Consider the following 22,170-nt stretch of genomic DNA (forward strand, 5'->3'; position numbering starts at 1 on the left):
TTCACTAATTATTGTAAACATGTTTAGATTAACTACCCTACGCATTAAATCCCACAGTACAGAAATTCTGACACACTGCATAGTATAGAAAATGGTTTGGATGTGTGGTTTTGGAGCAGTGTAAAGTAAATACTCCAGTCGATGAGAAGTTCGTACTAGTTTTTTGAGACCCCGTAGTCAGCTGTGTCGGCTCTTTAAATAATTCCTTTGGCTTTCTCTTGCAAACCTGGGCTTCACTCTGCAAATTATACCTAAATGATAAAAAAATTACCAAGCTATAGTGGAGGCCCTAACAGGGACGCTATGTGTGATTTAGTTGGGGGATGGACCACTCATGCTCGGGATGAAAACAGCCACTAACAATTTGAGGTGAATTCATCGTCCGCCGACGCTCCTTCAGATGAAAGCTGCGTCGTTCACATGCCAGAGGACAGTCATGGTGATACAAAAATGGTTCAAATGCCTCTGAGCACTATGGGACTTAACATCTGAGGTCATCAGTCCCCTAGAACTTAGAACTAAATAAACCTATATAACCTAAGGACATCACACACATCCATGCTTGAGGCAGGATTCGAACCTGCGACTGTAGCGGTCACGCAGATCCAGACTGAAGCACCTAGAACCACTCGGCCACAATGGCCGGCCATGGTGATAGAAGTGCGTCGTCATTGCGCTAGTCTGCCTCAGAAACCATAATGTGTGTTAACTTTTTCACATACTAGATGCTGGATGTAGGAAAAATCTTTTGGATTTCGAACTCAAAATCCAAGCCAATAGCTGACCCTTGATTCTTCCTCTTACAGGGGCAGTTTCCCACCCCTAGGAGAAGAGAGTTCCCTGAAACTTTGTCCGCTCCTCCGCCCTCCTTGACAAGGGCGTTGGCAGAATGAGGGTGACTTCCTATGTCGGAAGTCTTCGGCCACCAGTGCTGATTATTAATCAAAATTTCAGTAGCGGCGGGATTCGAACCCAGGACCAAAGACGTTTTATGAATCTAAGACGCTAACGCAAAACCGCAGCCAAATCCACCTTACGCCATACCAATTCTAGGCGGCCGATTAGCTCGCCCACTTATGCGAAATGTTACATTTTGTATTTGCCCACGAGGCTCACGATTCTCGCCAATGCATTTGACTCGATTTGATGCAATATTACCCACATTCCGATTCCTTGACAGGCACTGGCTAGACTGAACTTGATGAGGGAGCATTTTACTTGTGCCAAAAAGTCTCATTTTGCTGACATCCGGCGCATTTCACTCTCAGCTCAGTATCAAATGGTTCAAATGGCTCTGAGCACTATGGGACTTAACATCTTTGGTCATCAGTCCCCTAGGACTTAGAACTACTTAAACCTAACTAACCTAAGGACATCACACACATCCATGCCCGAGGCAGGATTCGAACCTGCGACCGGAGCAGTCGCGCGGTTCCGGACTGCGCGCCTAGAACCGCGAGACCACCGCGGCCGGCCAGCTCAGTATCGTTTGTCTCAGAAGGCGATTAGCTGTTGGAAAGTCTGAATTTGCTGACAAAGCATTTCTGCATCTTTGAGCAAGGCTCAATTTGTGCTGGCTTGTGGAGTCAGTGAAATATGATATGCTTGGAGATTTCATAAATGTGCGTGTTATACACAGGCTGAGTCACTAATTATTGGCACCTAGAATAACCCCGAAAGTATGATAGTAGCTGAAAAGTTTCTGGGGCAAATGTTGCATGGGAAAACGGGGGTCATAATATGAGGTTGGTTTTTTGTTGCTAGGTGGGGTCGCGTCAGAGATATAACGGTAAACTTTATTTATTTATTTTAATGAGATGATATAGTTTGGTACTTATTTTCTAATAGCGGCTATCGAGACGAATCCAATGATGTGTTACAGTAAGGTCTTTGAAGGTCAACGAAGGCTACAAAGTGGCATGAAGGTCCATTAACAGAAGGTGTTCGAAGTGATGACCACTGGTATCAATGCAGTGCTACACTCTTCTTATCGTGGACTGAGTGGTATTTCTTATCACTTCGGCACTTATCGAAGCTCAAGGTCTGACAATTCTCTCTCGTATATCGTGCAAATAGTAAATAGTCGCCCAATACGGCGTATCCATCTAAAGTGCCATCGACCTGTAAACACCATTCAACGGTTTCGCAATACAACACTAATAGGAACGATAAAACTAGTATCGTCGAATCAAGCGAATGTGAATGATGTATTCCTTCGAAGAACAAGTCGATATGCTTCTCATGTACGGAGAATGCCAACGAAAGGCAGTGAGAGCTAGAGACTTATACGCTGAAAGATGTGCTCAACTTACTCACCCTACACGTCTTACATTTAAATATGGGTATGATAAATTGAGAACAATTGGATATTTAACGCGTCGGAAACATATCCTGCAAAGCAAAGTTACTAATGAGGAAACGGAAATTGGTACTCTTGCCACTGTGGTTCGAGATTCTTGTGTCAGTTTGCGTCAAATCACAAGGGAATCTGGCATGAGCCAGAGTAGGGTTGTTCGCGTTCTGCATCGCCATAAATATCATCCTTACCATATCAGTCTCCACCAAGAATTAACTGATACGGGTTGCATGCGTCGCATTGAATTCTACCGATGGGCTCAACTTCAGATTCAGAGGGATGCCACATTTATTATTTGATTTTATTTATTGACGAGGCTACAATCACGAACCATGGAAATGTTAATTTGCATAATACGCATTTTGGGCAACTGAAAATTCATGTTGGTTGCGGCAAGTTGCACACCAGAAACCGTGGTCGGTGAATGTCTGGTGTGGGATTCTGGAGGACAGAGTTACAAGCCCTTATTTCTTCAAAGGAAATCTTAATGGTAGTAAGTACACCACATTTCTGCAAGAAACACTAGGTCTGTTATTGGAAGAAATGCCTTTAGGTGCAAGGAACAGGATGTGGTATCAACGATGAAGTGCCTAGCATAATATTAAAGTACTGTGCTGCACGTGTTAGCCCTGTATTTAGCCACATTTGTAATTTTTCCTTTAGGATTGGACAGTTTCTTGAACGATTAAAGTACTCAGTAGTAAAGCCGCTTTAGAAAAAGGGAGAAACGGGTAATGCAGACAATTTTAGACCTATTTCTATGCCATCAGTGTTTGCTAAAGTCATTGAAATGGTTGTGTATGTAAGGATAATTGATCATTTTATATCACACTATTTGCTGTCAAATGTACATTTCAGCTTTAGAAGTCGCTTATCAACTCAAAACGCTATTTTCCGTTTTCTCTATGAGGTACTGGATGGGTTACACAAAAGGTTTCGAATGCTACGTACATTTTTTGATTTAAGTAATATGTTTAATTGTGTTGAACACAAAATATTGTTCCAGACGTTGGTCCATTACAGAACACAGGGAGTAGCTCCCAACTGGTTCACCTCGTACTTTAGCAACAGACAGGAAAAGGTCATTATTAACAATGCTGAGAATGGCTGTGATGTGGGATCTGGGTGGGGTACGATCAAGTGGGGGATGCCGCAGGGATCGGTGTTGGGGCCACTCCTGTTCCTTGATGTTGTGATCAACAGTGGATGAGTTTCAAATAATGCAGTTCATGACCTAAGTTCATGGCTCGTAGAAAATTAACTAATGCTAAATCACAATTAGACTCAGTTTTTGTAGTTTCTAACACCCAATCCAACAAAACCAGATGTTTTAATTTCCCAGAATGGGCATATGATTAGTGAAACTGAACAGTTCAAAATTCTAGGTTTTCAGATAGATACTAAACTGTCAGGGAAAGCCCACATTCAGGATCTTGTTCAAAGACTTAATGCTGCCATTTTTACTATTCGAACAGTATCTGAAGTGAGTGATCGTTCGACACGAAAATTAGTCTACTTTGCTTATTTTCGTTCCCTTATGTCGTATGGTATTATATTTTGGGATAACTCTTCCCATTCTGAAAGGATATTTTTGGCTCACAAATCGGCGGTCGGGCAGTAAGTGGTGTAAGTTGACAAACCTCTTGTCGACCCCTATTCGCTAAGTCTGGGTATCTTGATATTGGCCTCTCAATATGTATATATTCTTTACTGTCATTTCCTGGTAACAATATTTGCTTATTCCAAAGAACAAGCGGCTTTCACTCACTTAATACTCGGCAGAAATCAAACCTGCATTTGGATCGGACTTCCTTAACTCTTGTGCAGAAAGGTATGCATTATACTCCCGCATCCCTTCTCAATAAGCTACCACTCGAATTCAAAAGTCTTAGCAGTAATCCACGCGCTTACAAATCGAAACTGAAGAGTTTCCTCATCGGTCACTCCTTCTATTCTGTCAAGGAGTTCCTTGAAAAATTAAGCTGATACTTGTTCTATTTTCATTGTGTTTACTTAAGCTAATGGATTGACTTTTTTCGGATTCATAAACATTTTATTTTTATCTGTTATAATTTTTATATAGTAATTTTATGTACTGACACGTTCCATAACCTTGGAGACTTTCTCTTCAATTTGGTGCTATGGAATTTGACATGTAAATGAAATAAATAAAATAAAATCGGTGTCTGGCACATTTTTCGCTGATGGCTGGAAATGAGTTGCAGAGATAATTCCCAAATCGTTGGATTGGAAGCGGAGGAGATGTGTATCAGCTGGTTCGTTCGCCAGGCTTGACACCTCTGTATTTTTTCTTGTGGAGATTTGTATTAGACATTGTCAGAGCATGTACTTCGATGAGGAATACCACCCAATCCATGAAAAGAAGGTTGGAGCACTGCTTTGATACCAATGGTCATCACTTCGAACACCTTCTGTAAATGGACGTTCATGCCACCTTTGTGACCGTTGACCTTCAAAGACCTTACCGTTACACATCACTGGATTCATCTCGATAGCCATTATCAGAAAATAACTACCAAACTATAGCATCCCATCTAAGAAAACAAAGTTGACCTTCATATCTCTGAGGCGACTCCGCCTAGCAATAAAAAGCCAACATCATATTACGGCCCCAGTTGTCCCACAAACGTTTCAGCTCCTATCATACTTTCGGAGTTATTTTAGTTGGCAATAGTCAGTGACTCACTCTGTATATTACTTCCAACAATGTTACATCTTTTACCTACTGATTTCTTGCTGTAAGTCAATGTTTTTTAAATTCAGTGTGTGGCCAACAAATAGACTCATTGGCTGTTCCACTTAAAAATTTCTCCGCTACCATCATTCTACATTTTTAATCATTTTGATTAAATCTATGACTCAAAAAAATTTCTCAACAGCAACATCTTGCATATTTTTAAAAATATCCTGCTTTTTAAATCTTGGATTTTTAAATTTCTTACCAATGTCATCTAGTATCTATGGTCCCTTGTCACCTTGCACACTTCTTGCCTATTACCATCTCGATTACGTCATGTATACAAGGTTATTGGTGACATTATTCCCTAAGAAGTAGGCAACGTTCGCCAACACTTACGGTCTTCAATGTCATCAGTTGTATCACATGCTTAGATTAGATTAGATTAATACTTGTTCCAGCTTCAATACAACACTTAAGTGGAAAGTGCACCAGGGTCCTGATACTTACAATCATGAAATTTAATTGAACTTTATGTTAAGCGAATTTTACCAAAATTACTTGCAACTTCTTCGTCAGTTTATAAACCTATGGCGAGAGCTGGCTCAGAATAACAACAGTGAGGGTAGAACCCTGTTGTTTACAATTCCTGTAAACGTCATGACCACGAATACGTTTTTCAAGAATTTTGCAGAAGATATCTGACGGTCTCCAGAATATGTTTCCATAACTCTATTGTTTTCAATTCCTGTAAACGTCTTGGCCACGTTATATGCTTTTCAGAAGTTTTTCAGAATATATCTAGTGGTCTGCAGGTTACGTTTTTCTTCTATATAGTCAGTTGCCACTCTACTAAATCTGATCCGTGGCTGCAACATATGAGTTGCTTTTCAGGAAAAGCACCCGAAGGAGCTTGCATCCTCACATGAAGATTTTACTGCGGCATATGGTAGAACATGATTACGTGAAAAAACGTGTTTTTTCGTTTCTTGTTTCACTATGTATCTCTTTTGTTACCTTAGTTCATGGTTATTAGCCTACTATCTAGGTTGTTTTACTTTACAAACATTAATACATACTATCGTGTCACCGTCTGAAATGTTCTATCTCGCCATAGCAGAAGCGAAGGAGTTATTTTTTCAGGGAAAACACCAGCGTTCCTTGTCTATAATGACTTTTTTTGTTTTTGCATCAGACTTGACGATGGATACGTTCCGACACAGGTTATAAAGTCTATATGTAGTAAAAGTTGCTGCCGAGGAATGCAGTTGATTTATTTCGAGCTTTGTGTTCTGCTTCGATGTCTTCAATAATTTAACACGGCAGTCGGAAGAAAATATTAAGAGGGTATAAAAACTTTTCAAATGGATTTCGCTTGCGGTGAATGTTAATGGTCAGAAAATCTCTTATAATTCATACATTTTTTCCGTGCTCGATGTAATGCTAAGCTTTAATCTAGGTCCCCGTACAGAAAATATAGATCCGTTGTAATACGTCCAAACGTCCTGTCAAATGTTGTTCTGAATTTTTTAATTAATGAAAGACGAATTGGGATTGTGTAATTTAGCCTCTCAGGCTGACTGAGCAGCTTTCGTATCGCACGATTTTACACGGGCTGAAAATCAATAAGCGGAGGGAAAAAGAAATGTGAGGTTACACCTCACACTAAATTTTATGTTGAATCACTTTATACCACTCCAAGTTGAGAAACATTTATACAGCTCCAAAAGATTCTTCCCCTAGTTGCATGTACAAAGAAGATGAAATATCGACTGGCATTCTGCATAGCACCTGAAAGATGTAATCTGGCGTGTGCCAAACAGTGTTATAAATTGAAGGATGCTAAAAGTTAATGCTAGGCCTCACTATTTTGAAAGCATTCATGAAGAACCTTACGGCCCCTTGTTATTTAGGGTGTACAAGGTCGCGGGAGGGGAAAGGGGATCACTTTCTCCCTCCTGGAAAGTAGGGTAGGTAAAAAAGGGACGTTCCGCAGTCTGGCCATAGGCGGGATAATCGGTCCTCAACGGTCATCGCGTCATCCTCCGCTAATGGCGTCATGGGACACGCTGTGCAGGGGCTTGTGGTCAGCACGACGCTCTTCCGGTTGTTGTCGGCTTTCTTGATCACGGAACCGCTACTAAACTGTCCAATCACTTGACTTCACGAGACTGAGTGCATCGCGTTCCAATCCTCCCACGAAGGAAAAGTCCGTAGCAGTACCAGGAATCGAACACGGGTGCTCCACATGGCATTCAACCGCACTGACCACTCAGTTACGGCGGCGGACGAAATCTAGAATTCAGAGTTAGTAATAATTACAAAATTATCTCTCATTTCTGGTGACGGAGATTGTATTGAACCGCAGAACTAGCACTGCCGAGTATGCCGAGATGTATTGTAGCTTTCGTGCTCATTATGTTCACAGACGGAAATGGATAGTATTACACTGTAAAGCATCATTCCAGTATTTTTCAAACTTGATATTTTTCAAACTTTGTGTAGATGCTCCTCTTATAATGGGAATTCAATGGTTAATCTCTCATTCCATTCGTAAAAGATCTCCATCATCAACATCAGTATGATGTGCAACGCCCATGGAAACGAATTGCCTCTTGAAGCCCATGCGGCCTGAAAGGAAACAGCCTCCTGTGTCATCTTGAAGAATTTCTTGACGTGCCTGAAACACATGTTCTGTCAGTTTATGAAGAATGTTGGTTGGAAGATGGTGTGAAAATATATGTCTTTCCATCACACAGGCTCTGTGTGTCACAAATTAGGCGACTGGGCAGACCACTCAAGTATTCATGAATTCCTCAAGGTGCCTCTGGTGTGGACTGCAATGTTCGGTCTCGCGTTATCTTGCTGTAATACGTTACTTGGTGAAGGATACTTGTTGATTTATTATGGTTAATGGCAGTACAGATCGTTTCAGATGTCTGGTGATTGTAACTGACAAAATTTATGAATAGTTAATAGGTGATCGTTCCTGGTCTGTATGGGTATATCAGTGTCTTCCCTCATCAGCACCCTCACCCATTTTTGTTATAATTTTGAATCATTCATTGCCCATACGTGCAATGGCCGTAGCGATTCTAGCCACAGAAAAATGAATAATTTAAGCCGTCATTTTAAAAGAGAGATGTCTATCTGACCCTAAGCAAGGTAACGCTAACACGGTAGAGCCTTAGAATGACGACTACTAGATCTTTGTACGCAGTAGGTACCTTTCGGATTTGTAATGCCGAGTGCAGCTACGTGGAACGGCGAAATTCATAATTTTAAAGAAGCAATGCAAACTACAACAGTTATTGACATTCTCTTGACCAATTAACAAGGAATTTGACAACAAAAGAATAGAAACTGGCTTCATCTAACTGTCCCGTACGCTTTCGGCAACTGAATAAAAATTAACTGGGAGAAAGATCAGCGTTGCGAGTACTCTGTGCAATGACGAAACGGATACTACACTGGAGGCCATGTTAATAATGTAAACACGATATATGATCCGTTAAAGAAATCTGTGCGATATGTAATACTTCATACAGGTACTTCAGCAAGGAAGCTACAGAGCGTGTACAAGACAAACGGAGGGAAGCAAGCTAGAGCTCCGCTGATTAAACACTCGGTAGTTAATAACAGGATGGACCATTTCTGAAGCAAGTCTTTTTGCAAAAACAAACCGGACGCTCACCCGGACTGAAACAATGATTATAAATTGTCTCATAATATAACTACTCTCCAAAAGACGAAAGATGAAATACTGCTGAAGGTCTCAATTACCTTGGGGTCCAGAACTCATCGCTAACCACCCTCGCCGGCCGGTGTGACTGAGCGGTTCTAGGCGCTCAAGTCCGGAACCGCGCTGCTGCTATGGTCACAGGTTCGAATCCTGCCTCGGGCTTGGATGTGTGTGATGTCCTTAGGTTAGTTAGATTTAAGTAGTTCTAACTCTAGGGGACTGATGACCTCAGATGTTAAGTCCCATAGCGCTTAGAGCAATTTGAACCATTTGACCACCGTTACAGTTACATGTTCGTTACCATTTCAGCGTGCAGGCTGGAGAAGCTCCATACGACAGCAACTTCTGCTGTCTTCTATCACTCATCTACTGCACCCGACAAGATTCTGATTCGTGCAGCGACCAAAGTCTATCTGAGATCATCAGCAGTCACTTTACTCCCAGTTGCTCTCAGATTTTATCTGATCATACCTAGCAACTGAATTATTCTTCGTAATTTCTGTAACTTCCCAAAGCAATCTGACAGTCTTTTATACAATTACAAAAATATCTGAATGCTCTTTCAGTGTCTCCAAAGCTATCACGATTGTCCTCCGGGAGCGTCGAAAGCTATCTGCCTACTCTCCAGTGACCAAGGCGGCACGTTATCCGCGTTTTTTCGCTGTCCTCGTCGACCAGTCCTCTACCACGCTTTTCTATGCGACGACTCTGAGAAGAGAGTGTAGGAATAAATCTTATTTGTCGCCCTTCCGCCGAAAGAAAACTATCAGAGGCCTCTAAAAGCCTCTCCCGAAGGTTATGACGAACCACTGAAACGTCTCTCCTAAACATTTGGCTGGAGGATCTGTTTCTCTGTCACGGTAGGACCCACGAGTCACTTAGGTCACGCAAGAATGTGCCGTTTGGCGCTTCTATAGTCTTTTTTTAGTGAGTTAATCCCGCTATGGTGGCACAAAAACTAACGAGAACTCGCTCTCCTCCCTCACCAAGGCAGGGCAGAAGTCCGTCCTAACACTCAGCAAAACCTACATTCTCATCCACTACAGAGAGCCAGAACAGAATTGTAATTTTCTGATCGGAAAGGGCATTTAACGGTTAAAATTAAACGCAGGTTCACGAGGAAACTTTCTGTGGACACCGGTATTACTCCAGGCAATTACAGCCTTGGTTCCGGTCAAAATAGCGGCCGTTATTCAGAGACTGGTATCTGTAGGTTTCTGCTTGATACAGCGATGTTTGAAGCGATTTCTGTATCAAGCAGAAATCTACAGATACTAGTCTTTGAATCTAGCTTCTATTTTGACCGGAACCGAGTTTGGAATTTTCTTACACGTCGGTCAGATTGCTTGAAGATGGCGTAATAAGTCGCCGAAACTGGTAACCCAGTAAAATAACTGTTTGGAAATTAGACGGCTGAAAGGCGTTTGATTTGACATTCTCTAATTAAAAGAATCAGTTGGTCGTAGTAGAGACCACTGTTGTTTAATGTCAGATAAAATTGGATTCCACGTCCTGCTTAAAGTGAAACCCTTATCTCTTTTAATAATACAGAGTGTTTCGAAAAGAATGACCTGAATTCAAAACTCCATATTTATTGACAAAAGCATACTACAAACATGAGATGAATCGCAAAATACTCACAATTTCTTGAAGTTTTAGCTATGCTATTGCAAACGCTCTGTGTGTCCACCACCAGCAGCACGAACAACATCTAGACGACGGCTAAGTTCGTCATAAACTTTACAGAATGTATCTTCTTTCACAGAAGTTATGGCCGCTGTTATTCTGTTATTTGCGTCATTTATGTCATAGGGTAAAGGGAGAATGAACACACTATCTTTTACATATCGCCAAAAGAATAAATCGCATGCGATCATGTCTGGCGATGCTGGAGGACAAGAATACAGGGCAGTCTCTCGGAGTCCCGTGCGCCCTATCCAGCATAGGTCTATCTTCAGATGCTACAGAACTGACTTTTTCCACAATTTCAAGAGGACTCCGATGACTTTGTTTCCCTAATTGGTTGGAGCTCCACCAGACTGGCACAACAACGTATGTCAGTTTGTTCGATCACACTCTGCCGTAGCAATGGATAGGGCGCACAGGACCCCCAGATACTGGCCGGCATTCTTGGCCACCATGATGATCAGATATGACAAAATGCGATTTTTTCCTTGTGGGGATATGAGAAGGGAAGTGTGTTAATCTCATATTCCGTTTTCACATGTTTCTTTACACAGGAAAACCCAGGAGAATTGCTCCAATTTAATCCTCGTACCACTGAGAAGATAAGTGACATGTCCAATTTACAGCAGAGTTAGCTTCTCTATACTTAGAACAATAAAGCACAGGTCATACCCGTATACAGGCTGTTACAAAAAGGTACGGCCAAACTTTCAGGAAACATTCCTCACACACAAAGAAAGAAAATATGTTATGTGGACATGTGTCCGGAAACGCTTACTTTCCACGTTAGAGCTCATTTTATTATTTCTCTTCAAATCACATTAATCATAGAATGGAAACACACAGCAACAGAACGTACCAGCGTGACTTCACTTTGTTACAGGAAATGTTCAAGATGTCCTCCGTTAGCGAGGATACATGCATACACCCTACGTCGCATGGAATCCCTGATGCGCTGATGCAGCCCTGGAGAATGGCGTATTGTATCACAGCCGTCCACAATACGAGCACGAAGAGTCTCTACATTTGGTACCGGGGTTGCGTAGACAAGAGCTTTCAAATGCCCCCATAAATGAAAGTCAAGAGGGTTCAGGTCAGGAGAGCGTGGAGGCCATGGAATTGGTCCGCCTCTACCAATACATCGGTCACCGAATCTGTCGTTGAGAAGCGTACGAATACTTCAACTGAAATATGCAGGAGCTCCATCGTGCATGAACCACATGTTGTGTCGTACTTGTAAAGGCACATATTCTAGCAGCACAGGTAGAGTATCCCGTATGAAACCATGATAACGTGCTCCATTGAGCGTAGGTGGAAGAACATGGGGCCCAAACAAGACATCACCAGCAATGCCTGCCCAAACCTTCACAGAAAATCTGTGTTGATGACGTGATTTCACAATTGCGTGCGGATTTTCGTCAGCCCACACATGTTGATTGTGAAAATTTACAATTTGATCACGGTGGAATGAAGCCTCATCCGTAGAGAGAACATTTGCACTGAAATGAGGATTGACACATTGTTCGATGAACCATTCGCAGAAGTGTACCGGTGGAGGCCAATCAGCTGCTGATAGTGCCTGCACACGCTGTACATGGTACGGAAACAACTGGTTCTCCCGTAGCACTCTCCATACAGTGACGTGGTCAACGTTACCTTGTACAGCAGCAACGTCTCTGACGCTGACATTAGGGTTATCATCAACTGCACTAAGAATCGCCTCGTCCATTGCAGGTGTCCTCGTCGTTCTAGGTCTTCCCCAGTCGCGGGTCATAGGCTGGAATGTTCCGTGCTCCCTAAGACGCCGATAAATTGCTTCGAACGTCTTCCTGTCGGGACACCTTCGTTCGGGAAATCTGTTTCGATACAAACGTACCGCGCCACGGCTATTGCCCCGTGCTAATCCATACATCAAATGGGCATCTGCCAAGTCCGCATTTGTAAACATTGCACTGATTGCAAAACCACGTTCGTGATGAACACTAACCTGTTGATGCTACGTAATGATGTGCTTGATGCTAGTACTGTAGAGCAATGAGTCGCATGTCAACACAAGCACCGAAGTCAACATTACCTTCCTTCAATTGGCCCAACTGGCGGTGAATCGAGGAAGTACTAAAATGAGCTCTTACATGGAAATTAAGCGTTTCCGGACACATGTCCACATAACATATTTTCTTTATTTGTGTGTGAGGAATGTTTCCTGAATGTTTGGCCGTACCTTTTTGTAACACCCTGTGTAGCAAAGGTAGGAGAAGTGATCCACAGCACTTCCGTCCAATATGCTTGACATCAAGTTGTTTTGGAATCTTAGAACATATTCTGAGCTCAAAAATGAGTCATGTCGAACAGAATAACCTTCTCCACGTCAACTTGCACAGATTTCGTAAACACCGGTCATATGTAACCCAATTGGTATTTTTCTCACGAGACATACTGAAAGCCATGTATCAAGGCAGTCAGGTAGATGCAGCATTTCTTTATTTCCGAAAAGCATTTGACTCAGTACCACACCTATGGTATTATCAAAATTACGATCCTATGGGTTATCGGTCCAAATATGTGAGTGGATTAAGGATTTCTTGGTAAGGAGGACGCAGAATGTTATCTTGGATGGAGAGTCATCGACAGATGTAGAGGTAACTTGGCGTGTACCACAGAGAATTCACACGTTATTCTCGTTATGTATTAATAACCTTGCTCGTAATAAATATTAATAGCAACATCAGACTTTTCGCAGATGACGCAGTTATCTATAATGAAGTAAAGTCTGAAAGAAACTGCACAAACATTCACTCAGATGCTAATAAGGTTTCACAGTATTGCGCAGTTTGTCACCTTGCTTTAAATGTGCAGAAATGTAAAATTGTGTACCTCATAAAACGGAAAAATGTAATATCCTATGATAAACACAAATGAAATGATTACACAGGCTTAGTCGTGGGTAAAGCACGTAGCAGACCTCGGTTTATTAGTATAATACTAGCGAAATGCAGTCAGTCTACAAAGGAGCTGGCTTACGTAGCTTACAAACATGCGACCCAATTGTGTGGGACCATTACCAAATAGGACTGCCGGAGACTACTCAACGTATAAAGAGAAGGGCAGCAGGAATGCTTACAGTTTCGTGTAATTCGCGGTAGACAGTCACAGAAATGCAGAAATAAACAAACTGCCATACTCCTGAAGGTAGATGAAACTATTCCGAAAAGTCTACTCACGAAATTTCTGGAAACGGCGTTGATTGATAAGTCTAGGAATATACTGCAACTTCATATATACTGCTCCCACAGCGATCGTGACGACAAGACAGAATAATTACAGCACGCACACAGACATTTCAACAATCATTCTTCCCCCCGCTCCATACAGGTATCGGAAAGGAAAAGGCCCTGATAACTCGCACAACGGGACGTACCCTCTACCATGGACTTTGCAGACTATGGATGTGTAGGTAGAAATACGTTTATCTTTTAGATATCAAAGTAATATATCTTCCAAAAATATTGAGCTGAAAGTATGAATCGTTTGACAAACAATACTTCCTGTCAAATTTATACTACTGGCCATTAAAATTGCTACACCAAGAACAAATGCAGATGATAAACGGATATTCATTGGACAAATATATTATACTAGAAAAGACATGTGATTACATTTTCACGCAATTTGGCTGCATAGATCCTGAGAAATCGTAATAACGGCCTTGATACGACTGAGCATTGAGTTAAACAAAGCTTGGTTGGCGTGTACAGGTACAGCACCCCATGCAGCTTCAACACGATACCACAGTTCATCGACAGTAGTGACTGGCGTATTGTGACGAGCCAGTTGCTCGGCCACCATTTACCAGACATTTTCAATTGGTGAGAGATCTGGAGAATGTGCTGGCCAGGGCAGCAGTCGAACATTTTCTGTAACCAGAAAGGCCCGTACAGGACCTGCAACATGCGGTCGTGCATTATCCTGCTGAAATGTAGGTTTCCGCAGGGATCGAATGAACGGTAGAGCCACGGGTCGTAACACATCTGAAATGTAACGTCCACTGTTCAAAGTGCCGTCAATACGAACAAGAGGTGACCGAGACATGTAACCAATGGCATCCCATACCATCACGGCGGGTGATACGCCAGTATGACGATTACGAATACAGGTTTCCAATGTGCGTTCACCCCGATGTCGCCAAACACGGATGCGACCATCATGATGCTGTAAACAGAACCTGGATTCATCCGAAAAAATGACGTTTTGCCATTCGTGCACCCAGTTTCGTCGTCGAGTACACCATCGCAGGCGCTCCTGTCTGTGATGCAGCGTCAAGGGTAACCGCAGCCATGGTCTCCGAGCTGATAGTCCATGCTGCTGCAAACGTCGTCGAACTGTTCGTGCAGATAGCTGTGGTCTTGCAAACGTCCCCATCTGTTGACTCAGGGATCGAGACGTGGCTGCACAATCCGTTACAACCATGCGGATAAGATGCCAATCATCTCGACTGCTAGTGGTACGAAGCTGTTGGGATCCAGCACGGCATTCCGTATTACCCTGCTGAACCCACCGATTCCATATTCTGCTAACAGTCATTGGATCTCGACCAACGCGAGCAGCAATTGTGGGGCGGCGGGTTGAATAATTGTTAATGTTCCTATTATTTATTTAATGCTGTTGTTTGCTGTCTTAACACCGGCTCTCTATCTACAATAATGGCAACCAGAAAGTGATTAGCAAAACGTGAAGCCTGTAATTAGAATTCCTAGTCCTCACTTTATCTGAGAAATACATTTATAGCTACAGCTTATAGCTCTGAGGAATTAGGATATTGTCTGGGATTCATAATCAAAAACCATTCTCTCTAAAATGTTCACTATATTCTGAAAGTTACAGACCAAAAAGTATCCACACAATCCAACTACTAGAGCAGTTCAGAGTCTAATGCGCTGATGCAACTATAACTGTTCAAATTAAATGTTTAAATGAATGCTCGCCATAATTTGATGATAATGTTCATCAAACGCCACGCTAAATAATGGTAGAATGTCTGTTCTGCGCAGCACGTGAAAATACGACATACGCAAACTGAAGATAGATCATTAAAGTCATCCCAAAATTAACACTTCACTCGAAAATGATTTCATGGTTACGCGTATCCCGAGTAACTTATTACTGCATCCGAGGCTGTTTATATCAACGATACCGACGCGACGCGATTCCCGGCACAGGTGGTGTGCCAATCAGCGTCTGGAGAGAACTGGGGCCTTTTCTCTCGCGCAGCGTTCTTATATATAAAGCCGCGGTGTAGACGGCTAAGGGAACACCTAATCAAATCCGCTCTGCCAACTAGCCGCTGGGCTAGTAATGCACCACTTTAAGTTATCCAATAAATCATTGCTTCCTTTGCTGATGGCCGATGAAGCTCTCAATTTAAATGTGAAATCAGCACACAGGTAAGTAATCATAATACAAGTCTGACATGGCTAAGTCAAATATTTTGAGCGAGATAATTAATTTAATTACACTACACGCAGTAGACGAGCTCTGAACTTGCCCTTTGGAGATACGCTATCGCTACAGTTTTATAGTTATTCAGTTGAAACTTCTCACATCTTTATGATTATAGCGGATCTCCCTTCTACTTCAATTTAAACATCCTAGCTTTATTTATTCGCCTATTTAATCTATCTTGCTTCCTTAATTTTTAAGGTAAAAACCAGAAAATCATGAATTTCAACTAAAATTTTAATTTGTGAGATCCAGAATACTGTTTCTACTAAATTATTATGCAAAAGGAATCTAAATATAAATGTTTAAGTTTCTAGCTCTTTTCTGTTGCGCCAATGATTTTTACAGAAAACCGTCCAAATTTCGAAAATGGTTAAAGTTATTGAACTGATATTCAACACATATTGATTTAGTATTACTCCTGACATGCTAGAAACGTTTCAGGTTATTTACTTGATTTTTAAAGTATTGCGCAACATTTATGACGTCAGAGCTAGTTACAGCGGACTGGCTGGCACACAATGGAAAGACTGATGTGAATTTTATAAGGCGTGAGTAGGCTGCTTCCCTACACAATGTCGCGATACGATAAACCGCAATCGCGATAGGCTTCAATCCGACCTTTATCAAAGTCGAAAACATGATGGTACGCATTCCTTCTCCTTACAACGTTTCACCAGTCAACGCCGGTCAACTGCTGTTTGTGTATGAGAAATCGGTTGGAAACTTTCCTCATGTCAGCACATTGTAGGCGTCGCCACCGGCGCCAACCTTGTGTGAATGCTCTGGAAAGCTAATCATCTGCATATCACAGTAACTTCTTCCTGTCGGTTAAACTCCCCGTCTGTAGCACGTCATCTTCGTGGTGTAGCAATTTTAATGGCCAGTAGTGTAATTCTCGGGTGCGACACGTTTTCAAATACTCCACATCACTTATATCTAATAGGACGATATCACAAAATTCTCCCTTTTGGACAAATATCTGGAGACTTCCATGGTAAAGACAGACAAGACACGTGCTCCTACTTCACAGACTGTTCTTAAATTCAGCAGGAAAACTACATTCTGCTATTATTTTTATTTTTAGCAGTAGTTGTATTTTGTTAATAGGTCTGACACTATATTAATGTCAACATAACGAAGTCAGTAGAGCTTTGAGTGTCAACAAATTTCCCTTATTTCCACAGAACTAAAAGAATAATTTACACTGGAGTGCAAAGCTTGAAGACAAATCTAACTTATGTGATGTGCCATTGCCAAGTAACTTAGCTCGGTGAAACTTGGATCATACCGAGAACTGTTAGAGTTAGTACAGTACTGTACAGAAGATAACTGAAAGAAATACTCAGTGAGATGAACAGAAATGATACTGTGTAGGGTGTTCCATTCGTCCACCAGCACGGTTGATAAATGCTGGGCGGTCGCTGATGCGTGTGGATGTGCTGCGGTACGTCACCCCAACTCATCTCACACGTGCTCGATAAGATTTAGGTCGGGGGTACGTGCGGGCAGTCCATTCGCCGGACATCGTCTTGTTCCAGAAGCCTCTTCACCTGTGCTGTTCGACGCTGTCGCGCATTTTCATAAAGTTAGGGCCGAATGCACCCTGAAAACACGTACAGGGAGAAGGAGTACAGCGACATAATATAACTGACCAATAACTGTACCGTGTTGAAAGATTAGGAGTTCGGTACGTCGGTGCGACACTATGCATCTTCAACCCGTCCAAATCATAACCACTGGACAACCAAAACGATCATGTTAGACAAAGTTCCTGGTTGCATCACGTATTCCCGCCCCTCGCCATAGGAGGATGCGTCCAGAATCACTATTCTGACTGAATCTGCTCTCATCCGACAAGAGCGCATGATCCCATTTTCCGCTGGTTCCTATGCTATCGGCACCATCGCAAAAGGTGTCGACGAGGTATCAATGGAACACAACGTACTATTCATTAGCCAAAGAGACCACCCACATACAGTCGCTGTTAAATCTGGCTGTTCTGTTAAATGTGGCTGCAATTGCAGCTGCTTTTTAATGTGGATCTCTTCTTGCCAGTTGCACAATGTAGCGGTCATCTCTGTTGTAGCTGACTGTGGTCGGCCGCCTCCTCACCTTCGGCTAAGGAGTGCCTGTGGTTCGGACCGCAACTCATGAACGTGAAACATTGCTGTGAACAATACCAAACTCCTGGGCTGCACACGTCACACTGCGTCCCTCTTCCATTTTCCCGATGATTCTTCCCCGTGTGAAATGTCGTCCCTGGGCCGTGTTGTAATGAACACCACCACAATACGTCTAAACTACTCGCTGATTAACAAACACAGTCTTCTCCCGTTCCTTCATTTTCCTCGTGTTGTGGGACCAATCTCATTTGGCGAAACTATCACGCTGACCTCACGCCATGTGACGTCCAGATTTCTGTGCACAACTGGGAGGCCTCTGGAAACATGGTCCTGCACTTTGATTCATTTCCACTGAATATTTAATATGTAATGTTTACTTTATCCAGCTCGTCCTTAAGTTTACCAGAGCAGTGTATTTGTATTTTCGGAAGTCAAATTACAATAGAAAAAAATGGCTCTGAGCACTATGGGACCTAAAATCTGAGGTCATCAGTCTCCTAGAACTTAGAACTACTTAAACCTAACTAACCTAAGGACATCACACACATCCATTCCCGAGGCAGGATTCGAACCAGCGACCGTAGCAGCAGCGCGGTTCCGGACTGAAGCGCCTAGAACCGTTCGGTCACATAGGCCGGCAGTTACAACAGCTGTAGCTTCTCTATGCTTACTGTTAAATGCCACTGAACTATCATTAACGTACCTGTGATAAAAGATTTTTGTGACGTTGCAGTACAACGGAACTGAACTCTTCTGTCCTGAACAGGTTTGAACTTGCAAACGCACACCACACATACAGTTGGAAAGAGGAAGAAAGTTGTCTTCTCGCAGATCTTAATTAATCGGACTTGACTAAACTGAACTACCCGGAAAACATGTCGCTTATTAGTGGTCGGTGCTGTTAACTTGTAACATTGGCTGCGAATGAAATATTGAATTTAATTGGTTTTTCAGGTTCAAACAGCTCAGCTGCATATCCAAAAGCGTGTTGGTTGGGAAAACCGACTTGGAACAGCGGAAATATAGCCTCTTCGGAGATAATAAGGAAGAACGTCATTGTAACGGGCGTGAATGCTGGGGACTTCCTGGAAAACAGTCCTCAGGGTGCACGATGTGTAATGGAACAGATATTTCGATTGCACGCCAGCCGGGAAATAAAGCCCATAGTTGACTGCTTTTTATCTCTCAGCAAGGTGAGTTTTATCGTGTGAATGTTGAAGGAAAAATTTTAAAAGTGTTTGATGCAATCATAGGCTTTTCGGTTCCAGGTAACTGATGGTTTGCGGAAGCTGAGCAGCAGGAAAAACTACGGCAAAGTGGTTTTGGTCGTACGGCTTTGATCAGCTCCACCAATGAGAAAGCGGGACTGAGTTCAGATTCCATAGTTTTCACAAGTATGAAGTTTAAGGGCCAAAGAGTGGGAACGAAAAAGTATGCCAGCGTTACAAGACGAAATTAAAAAAGGCACACGTTAGAGTCACTGGAAGTCATGACATATTTACTCTGAGATAATGCAAGACTGTGGTGTTTTAAAACAGTAATCCTAGTAATTCTTGGGATTTTTGTATTCTTGTAAAGCAGCAGCGTTGTTTCCATATTGCTGACTTCGTAAATAATATATGCCTTGCTTGCATTATAAGAGATTTTACTGTACGGTGTAAAATATACCAACTTTATTTATTTGCTACTGCTGCATTCTTCTGGTTCGTATAGTGACTGAAAATGTGTCATTACACATAAGAGCACACAATTTGGTAAGCAGCTATGTTTACGGGCTGTGTTCCTGTGCTGTGAAACCTAGCTGACAAAGATACTCATCCAGAAATTCGTCAGTAGCAAACGGGTTTGAATAAAAATTGCGGCTGTAAAGGAGAAAACGATGAATTTCTATTTCTTGTGTCTAAAACATCTCTGAAAATAGGGTAATGGTTTATCATTATTAATGACGCTTCAATGACTTGGAAGTTCTGACCAAAGAACAGAAATACACTCCTGGAAATTGAAATAAGAACACCGTGAATTCATTGTCCCAGGAAGGGGAAACTTTATTGACACATTCCTGGGGTCAGATACATCACATGATCACACTGACAGAACCACAGGCACATAGACACAGGCAACAGAGCATGCACAATGTCGGCACTAGTACAGTGTATATCCACCTTTCGCAGCAATGCAGGCTGCTATTCTCCCATGGAGACGATCGTAGAGATGCTGGATGTAGTCCTGTGGAACGGCTTGCCATGCCATTTCCACCTGGCGCCTCAGCTGGACCAGCGTTAGTGCTGGACGTGCAGACCGCGTGAGACGACGCTTCATCCAGTCCCAAACATGCTCAATGGGGGACAGATCCGGAGATCTTGCTGGCCAGGGTAGTTGACTTACACCTTCTAGAGCACGTTGGGTGGCACGGGATACATGCGGACGTGCATTGTCCTGTTGGAACAGCAAGTTCCCTTGCCGGTCTAGGAATGGTAGAACGATGGGTTCGATGACGGTTTGGATGTACCGTGCACTATTCAGTGTCCCCTCGACGATCACCAGTGGTGTACGGCCAGTATAGGAGATCGCTCCCCACACCATGATGCTGGGTGTTGGCCCTGTGTGCCTCGGTCGTATGCAGTCCTGATTGTGGCGCTCACCTGCACGGCGCCAAACACGCATACGACCATCATTGGCACCAAGGCAGAAGCGACTCTCATCGCTGAAGACGACACGTCTCCATTCGTCCCTCCATTCACGCCTGTCGCGACACCACTGGAGGCGGGCTGCACGATGTTGGGGCGTGAGCGGAAGACGGCCTAACGGTGTGCGGGACCGTAGCCCAGCTTCATGGAGACGGTTGCGAATGGTCCTCGCCGATACCCCAGGAGCAACAGTGTCCCTAATTTGCTGGGAAGTGGCGGTGCGGTCCCCTACGGCACTGCGTAGGATCCTACGGTCTTGGCGTGCATCCGTGCGTCGCTGCGGTCCGGTCCCAGGTCGGCGGGCACGTGCACCTTCCGCCGACCACTGGCGACAACATCGATGTACTGTGGAGACCTCACGCCCCACGTGTTGAGCAATTCGGCGGTACGTCCACCCGGCCTCCCGCATGCCCACTATACGCCCTCGCTCAAAGTCCGTCAACTGCACATACGGTTCACGTCCACGCTGTCGCGGCATGCTACCAGTGTTAAAGACTGCGATGGAGCTCCGTATGCCACGGCAAACTGGCTGACACTGACGGCGGCGGTGCACAAATGCTGCGCAGCTAGCGCCATTCGACGGCCAACACCGCGGTTCCTGGTGTGTCCGCTGTGCCGTGCGTGTGATCATTGCTTGTACAGCCCTCTCGCAGTGTCCGGAGCAAGTATGGTGGGTCTGACACACCGGTGTCAATGTGTTCTTTTTTCCATTTCCAGGAGTGTATTTGGCAGGAATTATTGTATGAATCACTCAAGCCTGTTGTCCTTCATGAGCAGTACGGGCTTTAGTGAAAAGTGGAAATCACACCTTGTATGACGAGTCTGAATGTTTGTTACTTAGAAATAAGCGTTACTTTAACCTTCCTGCGTACTGCAAATGGTAACGCTTGACAGTTTCAACCAAATACAGTATTTCTCTCACGAAAGTGGCAGTGTCAGGACACGGATTTATACACAAGAAAGTGGACAAAGCGAACATGACATTGTTTCCCATCAAGTAAAACTCGGCATTCACCTTTTTTCATCCATCGTTTTGAAAATAATTTAAGGTCGAAATTGGAGTGAGAATAAACGAAAAAGTTCACAGTAGCAAATAGATATGGAGTCATTTCGAAATTAATGTTTCGTACAGAGATCAGAAAAAATGAGTGACTTAGTGCTGGTCACGAGGTTTCATTTGTTAACAAAAAAATACAAACGCAAAAAGTTCAACATGAGAGTCTTCTCAGAGTGTAGCATAGTATTGCTGACACCGTTGAGAGAGAAAAAAAGTCATCAATGAGAAGCGACAATGAAACATGACGGTGTGTTAGCTGATATTTGAATGCAAATGTTATTTTTGGTTAATATTTAGCTTTTTAGGTTTGCCATCGTTAAAA

At 43.0% G+C, this 22,170-nt stretch overlaps 1 protein-coding gene across 1 annotated transcript in view; it reads left to right on the top strand.

Moving 5' to 3' along the window:
* LOC126188468 (synaptic vesicle membrane protein VAT-1 homolog) overlaps positions 1–19,779 on the top strand; it is a 96,139-nt gene extending 76,360 nt beyond the window's left edge. The window contains exons 6-7 of the mRNA XM_049930071.1: positions 19,059–19,297; positions 19,373–19,779. Of these exons, the coding sequence (XP_049786028.1) occupies positions 19,059–19,297; positions 19,373–19,444 (311 nt within the window). The 3' untranslated portion in view covers positions 19,445–19,779. The remainder of the gene's footprint in view (positions 1–19,058; positions 19,298–19,372) is intronic.
* The last annotated feature ends 2,391 nt before the right edge of the window (positions 19,780–22,170 follow it).

Source organism: Schistocerca cancellata, chromosome 5 (genome assembly GCF_023864275.1).
Source record: "Schistocerca cancellata isolate TAMUIC-IGC-003103 chromosome 5, iqSchCanc2.1, whole genome shotgun sequence".
Taxonomy (NCBI): domain Eukaryota; kingdom Metazoa; phylum Arthropoda; class Insecta; order Orthoptera; family Acrididae; genus Schistocerca; species Schistocerca cancellata.